This window comes from Sander vitreus, chromosome 5 (assembly GCF_031162955.1).
Source record: "Sander vitreus isolate 19-12246 chromosome 5, sanVit1, whole genome shotgun sequence".
NCBI lineage: Eukaryota > Metazoa > Chordata > Actinopteri > Perciformes > Percidae > Sander > Sander vitreus.
The window spans coordinates 23,160,609-23,171,244 of record NC_135859.1 but is presented as its reverse complement, the minus strand read 5'-3'; the positions used below and the strand labels follow the sequence as shown (position 1 = coordinate 23,171,244).

The window sequence follows — 10,636 nt, the reverse complement described above, 5'->3', positions numbered from 1 at the left end:
AAGCAATAGCTAATTTTAGGCCGTGATATTTTGTGATTTCATCACAGCTAAGGCATTTTGTTCGGCCCAACACAAACGTTCCACATTTTTTATGCTACTTTGTGTCGGTTCGTTAGTCTTTTTTTTCTCAGAAGGGAACGATTTGATACTGAGTGATACTGAATTTGCAAAGGAATTAGACGTCAAAGCTGTGATATGTTGTTATTATAACCACGGTTATCAGCCAATCAAATTGCTTGATTTGAGCTACCCGTTTTATAAAGTTTATTATAGCTTCTTTGCATGGCCAAAGGTTAAAATACACAAACCCCAAATCTTTCCCTTCTGTTGTGAGATCATCATATGAAACCACATAGAAGCTGTCACATCACATTGCACTGGGGCTTGAGTTGGAATCATTGCCAGTCTTATCCATCTTGTGTTTCAAGACTGATAAGACTTGAATTGGACAGATGTGCATAATACACGCCAATCTCTACAGGCCTTTGCAGACAGTTCCAACTGTGAGGAGACTTGTTGTAAAGTCATTTCAGGGTCACAAGAAGAAGATAACCAGCTGAATGATTTGGTTTGATATAATCAGGCTGTGTAACCAATAACAATGAATGAAGATTTTACCATTTAAGCTCATTTGCAGGAAACTACTTTGCAAACTCAAAGATTACTGGTCTTTTAAACTAACCCTTTTTTGTGACTGTGGCCCACAATTTGCCAGCAAAGAACAAATGGTTTGGGAGTATGTTCATGTTTAAACTAGCGATATTAATGTAACTGGCATGTAACTGGCAGATCTCTCTTTTATATAATGACCGCATGTCCCCATCTGAACCAACTGCTGCCCATGCCATCTTCATTGATCTGTGAGCCAGACTTGCACAATGTCCAAACAGACACGTGGCAGTTATGAATTTGGCACCGAAATGAAATCCTCCTATATTCACCCAGGAGTATAAAGCTGGTTAGGAACAACAATCTGCACTCTTCAGGCCAAAAGAGGGGTTTGCTGTTACCAAGTGCTTATTGCTCTAACTGAAACTGGGAAGAAGAGATGGCACCTGGCAAGAAGGTAAAATAACTCTGTCTGTCGACGATACTGCATGTTTATTACTTCAATCTTATGCTGCAGAGAACAGAGATTTTGTTGATGCAGCATGCAAATCTTTACCATCATGCAATGTAAGTACATACTGTGGGTCAGGGTTGTCCTGTTGGTTGATGGACTGTGCTGTTGTGAGGAAAATGTTGTCAGTGTGTGGGCATGCATTTGTGTGTGCGTGCATGTGGTTTGTGAAATAGCTAGACTAAAGCGGTCACAGCTGGAGAGTCTGGATAGTCTAAAAACTGCTTCGATCTTTGCTCTTCGGTACCCAAACTGCATCTTCTCACACATACCCAGATACAAAATCAAAAAATGTTGATGCACACATAGACATTCGTATATTTATTAACTGCAAACTGCAACAAATATTGCAAAACTGTGTGACATCACATGTCTGTGCCTGTATTGTATATTGTCTTTAAATCACATACATTTTGTCCGTCCATCTTTGCCTTCTTCCCTGTTGTATTTCTAGAGATATTAAGTACAAAATATCAATAAGCGTGTACACCATCCAGTGTGGAGCTCAAGTGATGTGTGTGCATGGTTCCCTCAACTCCTGCAGGGTATCATTGAGCGTCTGAATGCCGGGGAGGTTGTGATCGGCGATGGAGGCTTCGTGTTTGCTTTGGAGAAGAGAGGCTATGTGAAGGCCGGGCCATGGACACCTGAGGCTTCCGTCACACACCCTGAGGCCGGTAAGACAGCACACACACATGTTGTATCCAAAACCATGTGAAGGGAAGGTGCACAAACCTAGTAAAACAAAGTTGTACCTTTAAAATGACAAATCTGTATGTTTCCATCAGTGCGGCAGCTGCACAGGGAGTTCCTGAGGGCAGGATCTAATGTCATGCAGACATTCACCTTCTACGCCAGCGATGACAAACTGGAGAACAGGGGTCAGAACTTGAGACTCTCTGTGAGTACCCAACTATTGCCCTTTACAGCCAACATTAGCGAGATCAAAGAATTTCTAATAAGGGAAGATGTTCCACTCAAATATACCCCTCAAAATCCACTTTGCTCAGGATATAATTTTTTGCCTAGTAATTTGAATGTTGCATTCGAAAGGGGAGGCTAAGAAAATACACACTGCTGGGTGTTTTTTTAAAGTGGCTTTTTTGTTCTAAAAAGCCTTTTAAAATGTCAATGACGTCATACACATATACGGCCAGAGATACTTCTTAACGGCAAACTCTGAGTCGCTTCCTTTGTTCTCTCGAGGCATCGACAACACAGCTGACAGGTTAGGCTCTCCCTGTTAATACACGTGCTAGAAAGAGGTTTGCTAATGTTTTCAAGACCACGCCGAAATATTCACTCTGACATTCTGGTTCCGCTTCAGATGCCATCAAGCGGGATCTCCGATCGTAATCAGTCCTTCACTGACCAATCAGCATTCATTAGCAGAATGCTGGCGTGTTATGGCCAACAACGACTCAACCTGTAAGAAATCCAAAGGACAAAAGTACTCGTTCATTCAACTTTCGACCTATAATCCATGTTGAACTTACAAAAACTACAATCAAATCTGAGATTTCTCAACGACAATCAGGCGAGAGACAAATTTAGCCGTCTAGCTCCATAGAGTCCCATTCATTTTGCACTCGCCTGCGATCACCCCCAGTGGAACTCTGGTGGAACTGCAACCAAATTCGGTACAATTGGGCTGAATAGGGAGTGGAATGGCTCTCCGTAGACCGGCTCTGGCGAGATTGTGCAGATCTTGCAAATTCCACTTTACCCTGATTGTGTATTTATCAATAAACATGATGTGTAGCCTATTGTACAAAGCATGGACATCAACAAACACATGACCTGCCTCATTCTTTCAGGGGGCACAAATCAACGAGGCCGCCTGTGACCTGGCAAGGGAAGTAGCCAGCGAAGGAGATGCAATGGTAGCTGGTGGAGTGTGTCAGACTCCATCCTACCTGAGCTGCAAGAGTGAAATAGAAGTGAAGGCCATCTTCAAGAAACAGCTGGACGTGTTTATGAAGAAGAATGTAGATTTCCTGATTGCTGAGGTAGATTCATGTCTTATTTTAAGTCATGTCATATCAATGCTACGTTAATCTGAAATATGATTAGTGGAGCAAAGTGGTGACTGTGTTGTTTCTGTCATCGCAGTACTTTGAGCATGTTGAGGAGGCAGAGTGGGCCGTGCAGGTGCTGAAGACCAGCGGAAAGCCTGTAGCTGCTTCTTTGTGCATCGGACCGGAGGGAGACATGCACGGCGTCTCACCTGGAGAGTGTGCTGTCAGGCTGGTGAAGGCCGGTACGTATTTAATTTACCCCACATAATCTCACGCTTTATCCTTTGGTTTCTTTAATTGAAAGTCAGCTGTGTTCTCTTATATGACAATGACCATTTCCCGCTGTTCTCCAGGTGCCCAGATTGTTGGAGTCAACTGCCACTTTGACCCAATGACCTGCGTGAAGACTGTCAAGATGATGAAGGAGGGAGTGGAGAAGGCCAGGCTGAAGGCTCACTACATGGTACAGCCCCTGGCATACCACACCCCCGACTGCAACTGTCAGGGATTCATCGATCTGCCAGAATTTCCCTTCGGTAATATGTTCTGCTTGGACATTAAAAGAAAACAAAAAACATCACCAAGTGACAGCTGTGTAGTTGGTAGCTTTTCACAATTGTCTACTTTTTCCTTCCTCAGCCCTGGAGCCCAGGATCCTGACCCGCTGGGACATGCACACGTATGCCAGAGTGGCCTACAAGGCTGGCATCCGCTTCATTGGTGGCTGCTGTGGGTTTGAGCCTTATCACATCAGGGCGATAGCAGAGGAGATGAGCCCCGAGAGAGGGATAATTCCCCCTGCCACTGAGAAACATGGGATGTGGGGTGCTGGTCTGGAGATGCACACAAAACCCTGGGTCAGAGCCAGGTAAACCATCCAAAATATTCAATATATTGAAACGCACACAATTTAATGAATAATATTATTTGGTGCATTTTTTCTTCTCTGTTTTAACCTGTGTCTTTTCCCCCTCTAGGGCCCGTCGTGACTACTGGGAGCATCTCTCTCCCGCATCCGGCCGTCCCACTTGCCCGTCCATGTCCACACCAGAGGGCTGGGGTGTGACCAAGGGCCATGCTGACCTGCTGCAGCACAAAGAGGCCACCAGCACCCAGGAAATGAAGCACGTGCTGGAGATGCAGAAGATGGCCAAGTCCTCTGCGTGAGCAAGATAGAGCGAGAACACCAAGGCACCGATCCCTTCAGTCGGACAACAAGAGAGGAACAAGGGGCAAGGAGTGAAGTCTTTCCAAGTTCAGTTTGGAGATAAAAAAAAGTAACAGCAATGCTCCACTTGTGGAGTATTACTATGTAAACCCCAAACAATAAACTTGAGTTTTTAACTTAGTTTTGCTGCTACATGTTGTCAATGTTGAATGAGTGCTATTGGACTGCTACAACAAATACAAACCATTCAAAGAGCGTATAAAACAGTGTCTGTAACTACAAATATGTCACACATTTTACATATGCACTGATGTAGAAGTGACTCAATCCTTAATGATTTGTTAAAAGTGGCTGCCCACTAGCAAGTTGGACTTTGTGAGTTTGTCTATTCAGGGTCCAAAAAATAGGAACCCACAAACTTACAGCAGTGATAGACAAACACACCAACAACCATACTTAACCGGTACACAATACAATACTATCATTCAGTTAAAGAGGGCAGGGAAACGAGTAAACATTGCAGTTTTGTAACTTGGCAGCTGCCAATCAGAGCAGCTCTTACCTAGACCCCTCCCCTGCTTCAGAGAGATTTATAGTGGCCTTCTGCTCAACTCTAATGTAGCTTCAGCTTCTCAAAGTCTAAGCAGTCAGGGATCCACACAGCTGCAGGACCATGGCACCAGAAAAGAAGGTATGTGTGAACTTATGTCAAACTGAGAAGTATGCTATCAGGACTGTCCTGCAAAATATCCATGATGCAGGGAATTAAAACTGGTAGTTTTGGGGAATGCCAATAATTATAATGTGTGATGTCTAATTGTAAAGACTCTCTAGTCTCCAAAGTGAAGATTTGGCAGGTTTTAAGATACTTATGTCTGAGATCCATCCCAATGCACTGGAGGTAAATGGTTGAAGTGGGGAGACTGCGGGACATACTGTACTGCATATTTATGGTTGTGTTTTTGTGTGGTGTGTATTCTGGGCAGAGGGATATAGTCTTTCTAATGCATCTTCTGCACAATTGGCATATTAGGTGTTATGTCTCTGACCACTGAAGCTCTGAACTGTTCATGGAGACATGGAGAGTAAAGCCACTCTAAAAAGTGACTTGAAAAACATCCGGGTGAAAACTCCTCTGGACCGCTCATTGTTACTCTTGACATTGGAAGAAACAAAACTGACCTGTTTTTCAGCTCACTGCGATATAGATGGTGATTAGAATAATTGTTATAAAGTATCTATTCTTAAAATTAGTTAACAACAGAGGAATTACTTTTTATTACTGTTTTATTATTATTTTAGATTATCCAGAAATTGTTATAGTTTTATTTGTGGATTTTTCATAAGCTACAGGGACAGACTCTGTTCATTCTGACTCAGTGTGGTCAAACACGAGGAGGATCTGGTGAGGGTCCATGACATGAGTGCATACCAGGTGGAGCTTTTCTTAGATTCAAACACGTGAAACAACCAATTATAAATTTCCAGTGCTAGGGCAGTGAATTTAAACTTATTACAGTGATTGCTATTTATGCAACAGTTTATGCTCTATGAATGAATTTGAATGCAAATACATTTTGCCGACACAGTCTAAAATGTAATAAATAAATATTATTTATATTTAGTATTTTCAAATTGATAGTCTGATATTTTTTACTTTGACAGCCAAGCATGTTGGAATCAAAGGATCAGGTCTATCAGTCAGTAGGAGAAGTTCAGCTGTTCTCTGACATGTGCTGCTATCTTGATGACTCAGGGTCACTGAGAGAAGAGGGAATGTAGCCCTGGATTTGGGAAACCACAATGTATACGCATAGATATAAATTTGTATTTATTTCTAGTGCCTACATTCCTCTGGCCTAATTGGCATTTATTAAGGTAAACAGAGTTAGTCTGGCCAGAGTCGGGCCATAATGCTGTACAGGGCCTTTACTAGAAAAGCGTAGGATACTGGTGTCAACTGTTGTCACTTTAAATGTAAACCTGCAGACCCTTTGGCCTCAGTGGCTCATCTCCAGCCTGACTGATACTCTTATTTCATCTCAGTTATTCTAAGCTTACATTGAACCATTATCACAGGGAATCTTGGAGCGTCTTGACGCTGGGGAGGTTGTGATTGGCGATGGAGGCTTTGTGTTTGCCCTGGAGAAGAGAGGCTACGTGAAGGCCGGTCCCTGGACCCCTGAAGCTGCCGCAGAACACCCTGAAGCAGGTGAGGACACGTTATTTTACCAACTTTAGTACTCCATTTTAACTTAAAATGGCTTCTTCATTATCGTTTGCAGGTGTTACCCTTCCTTCTGCTTTATGTGTCACAGTTTAAATTTATTTTCTTGTATGCCTTATCATGCATATCTGTTTGAATGATGATTTCAGTGCGACAGCTGCACAGGGAGTTCCTGAGGGCAGGGGCCAATGTTATGCAGACCTTCACCTTCTATGCCAGTGATGACAAACTGGAGAACAGAGGCAACAAAGTCACCTTCACTGTAAGTTAAATGGGACATCACACCTCTTTCATACCTTCAAACAGTAACTAAAATGACTCAAACCAGAAACAATGTTAAGTATTAAAGTAAAAAATGTAGAAGCAATGCTCATTAGCAGTGTCTATAAACTGGTAATCTCAATTTCCACTCTTCATAGAAACACTAGTGATATTTTGTTTATGTGTATCAGGGTTGTCATTTTGATTATCACCTTTGTTTCACCATAATTTGGCTTCGTTCTGCAGGGAGCTCAGATCAACGAGGCCGCCTGCGATTTGGCCCGTGAGGTTGCCAACGAGGGCGACGCAATGGTTGCCGGAGGAGTGTGTCAGACTCCATCCTACCTGAGCTGCAAGAGTGAGACAGAGGTGAAGGGCATCTTGAAGAAACAGCTGGATGTTTTCATCAAGAAAAACGTGGACTTCCTGATTGCTGAGGTAGAGATTCATTTGATTTTTTAAACACTTAACCAAATTTATTTTTAATATTTTATGCATTTTTTTGTGGATGTCCTTAAGTATGAAAGTGATGATGTCTTTGTCCTGCAGTACTTTGAGCATGTTGAAGAAGCCGTATGGGCTGTGGAGGTGCTGAAGGAGACAGGGAAGCCTGTGGCTGCTAGTATGTGCATCGGACCAGACGGAGACATGCACGGTGTCTCACCTGGAGAGGTTGCTGTCAGGCTTGTAAAAGCAGGTGGGTACAGTCTTCTATAATATACTCATGATAACTTGTTGTTGGATACTGAAAGTAAATGTTCGAGAAGCATGAAATGTGAGAGTTCAATTTAAACTTGTGTGATATGAACTCATGTTGTCTTCTCTGTGTGACTCACTAGGCAATGTTTCCTAAGATGGCAAGGACACAATTTCTAACCGGTAGACATGAGATAAGACACATCTGTTCGTAGTCTACTGGTATTATGAATTATTAACTTGGACCAGCTGACGTGCCAAAACTGTTTCTGGTAGTTGCTTCGTCGAGTCACCAGCACCAAAATGTTGACCACTAGAGGACTCAGCCAAATTTGAAATGTCTTGTAGATTCAACCTAAACCTTGCAACCACAACTGCAAACCACAGTTGGTGCTGTCTCTTGAAACTGTGTTCTTTCTCTGCTTATCTGTAACAGTCAGCTCACACCAATGCATGTCCTTATGTAGGTGCCCAGATTGTTGGAGTCAACTGCCACTTTGACCCCATGACCTGCGTGAAAACTGTCAAGATGATGAAGGAGGGAGTGGAGAAGGCCGGGCTGAAGGCTCACTACATGGTGCAGCCCCTGGCATACCACACCCCCGACTGCAACTGTCAGGGATTCATCGATCTGCCAGAATTCCCCTTCGGTAATAATATACTATGCTGCATTTAAATTTAACCATTTTATGAATGTAATTATTTATAAAATTACACCTTAAAAATAATTGCTTTCTCACCGTGCTGTTGGTGTACTGCATCACATTGCAGCAAGGTCAAGCATTTGACACATAAATAGGCAATTTCATCATAAGCAACCACCCTGCAATCAAATGTGTATACATCTTCTGTCAGGTCTGGAGCCCAGGATCCTGACCCGCTGGGACATGCACAAGTATGCCAGAGAGGCCTTCAATGCTGGCATTCGCTTCATTGGTGGCTGCTGTGGATTTGAGCCTTATCACATCAGGGCAGTGGCAGAGGAGCTGAGCCCCGAGAGAGGCTTCCTCCCAGCCGCGTCAGAGAAACACGGCAACTGGGGTGCTGGTCTGGAGATGCATACCAAGCCCTGGGTCAGAGCCAGGTCAGAGGCAACTTGTGATCTGTCACTGAAAAACTATAAATATACACCTAAGATAAATGTGAAATATTGGCTCTTCAGCACCAGTGAGTACTAATTACTATTACTTTTTGTTTCTTCTAGAGCCCGACGTGACTACTGGGAGAACCTGAAGCCAGCCTCTGGTCGTCCCCAGTGTCCCTCCATGTCTGCCCCTGATGGCTGGGGTGTTACCAAGGGCCACACTGATCTTATGCAGCAGAAAGAGGCCACCTCTCAGGACCAACTTAAACAGCTGTTCGACAGGTCAAAGAGCCACTAAGTCAGTCTGTCTCCTTCAGACAGAGTCAACTGACGCTTCATAGTGGTGTGCACTATCTTTAAACAGTGCTGCACCTAACACGTATAATGTCAGGGGCCGAATGTTCACTTGAGACTGTCACTGTTCTGTGCAATACATTGACTGTAAAACTGTAGTTTATGTGTGGCCACAGTAGTGTCTCAAGCCAGGAGTCGGCCCATGTTAAGATCGAGATCTTTTTGTTTTCCAGGACTCTGGACCAGATTGTTTAATAAAAAATGATCTAATAAAATGTGACTTGGTCACTTGACTGTTGGGTTGTAGTTTCTTGCTGTGGCTGGGTGGGTGGATGTCCATCAGTTCCATGTAGATATGTGATAACCATGACACCATGCACGCAAACATATTTACCATTGGATAGAACTATAATGCAGGGACAAATATAATACAGACTTAAAAGTCTCGAAACAGAGCAAAGCTTCAATGCAATGAAAAGTATCCTTTAATGATTAGGCCAATGTAAGTGAGGCAACACTTAACAACATACACATATTAACATATTAACACTCAAGTGTCTCTCTGCAGTCTGCACAATATAATGTCATATAACATTAATGAATGAATTAATGAACATGCCATAAAGGTTTGGAAAACCCCTAATCTCACACTGTGGTTTAAGGGTTGGAGACAGGCTTTATTGTTTATGAATGTGGAATTACACGAGTAAACAGACACCAAACATTACAAGGCTTTAGAGAATCATGCAACTATTGATGGATCCAGTAGATGGCGGTGTTGTGATATCATGGTCCACATGCCTGACCACACTTATTGTACAAAGAGCCTTATAGGAAAGATGTTCCATCAGTTAGCAGTAGTGGTAAAACTTGTGACTGTGTTCTTTTATTTTTATTTTAAAGATATCCTTTATTCCAAGTGTTTTCTGAATTTTAGATTCCACAAGACCTTCTGTACAGTATTTTCTGTTCAAAGATTTTTATCTTTTGTGTTAAAGGGGCACTCCACTGATTTTACTCTTCACAAAGTATATTCAGAAAATAGTTAAAAACAAGTATTTCAAGACCCTGGTGATGTCATCAGGGTTAGGCTATCTCATGTCGGGCTTGGCCTTTTAAAAGCAAGTCTGTGTTACATATAAGGGATGGAGTTTACAAGACATTCACATTTACCAATCACAGAGGGCCCAACGATGCTATTAGGTTACATCATGTAAATTGTAGGATACAGGATTTTAACCCATAAAACCGCTCTGTGCTGGCTGTGCCATTGTCTTCCTATGGGGAGAGCGGTGATGACAACTCAGAGGAAGTGCAAACCTTGGTGTGGCGTACCCAAGGGGGTAAGCATCTCCTCGGACCGCGTAGCTCCTATGGCGCCATTTTAATGCTACCAAGCCATCACCTCCCGTTAGCATTCCATTGACATTTGGGCACCATTTTGACAGCGAATAACTTTACATCTGAATCGTTTAAAGACTCTATTTGTCCATTGTTTATTTCTAAAGAAACACGACAATGTATAAAAGGCTCAATTACCTTGTAGCTCACGTTATGGCTCCGTAGCAGGCGTTTTTGTAAAAATAGGCTAACGATTGTGTCATAACCACGCGACTTACTGTCGCACAGTAGAGGAATTACCGTACAGTACAGGAGAAGCGCTCAGGCAGTTTCGTCTCACATTAGCTGTTTAAGTTTAATTACTAATGTTAACTAGCATTTTAGTTAGCAATAATTAGCCTATGCCTATGTTATCTCCTTACATATA

The 10,636-nt window shown here is 42.7% G+C and overlaps 2 protein-coding genes across 2 annotated transcripts; both read left to right on the top strand.

Annotated features, from left to right (window-relative positions):
- The first annotated feature begins 1,048 nt into the window (after positions 1–1,048).
- On the top strand, positions 1,049–4,305 carry LOC144517652 (betaine--homocysteine S-methyltransferase 1-like). The gene is made up of 8 exons (XM_078249758.1): positions 1,049–1,066; positions 1,665–1,797; positions 1,909–2,021; positions 2,938–3,129; positions 3,233–3,380; positions 3,492–3,674; positions 3,778–4,006; positions 4,116–4,305. The coding sequence occupies exons 1-8, from the start codon at positions 1,049–1,051 to the stop codon at positions 4,303–4,305; spliced, it is 1,206 nt and encodes a 401-aa protein (XP_078105884.1).
- Positions 4,306–4,917: 612 nt separating this feature from the next.
- On the top strand, positions 4,918–9,108 carry LOC144517651 (betaine--homocysteine S-methyltransferase 1-like). The gene is made up of 8 exons (XM_078249757.1): positions 4,918–4,997; positions 6,386–6,518; positions 6,683–6,795; positions 7,041–7,232; positions 7,344–7,491; positions 7,958–8,140; positions 8,346–8,574; positions 8,695–9,108. The coding sequence occupies exons 1-8, from the start codon at positions 4,980–4,982 to the stop codon at positions 8,870–8,872; spliced, it is 1,194 nt and encodes a 397-aa protein (XP_078105883.1). The 5' UTR covers positions 4,918–4,979; the 3' UTR covers positions 8,873–9,108.
- The last annotated feature ends 1,528 nt before the right edge of the window (positions 9,109–10,636 follow it).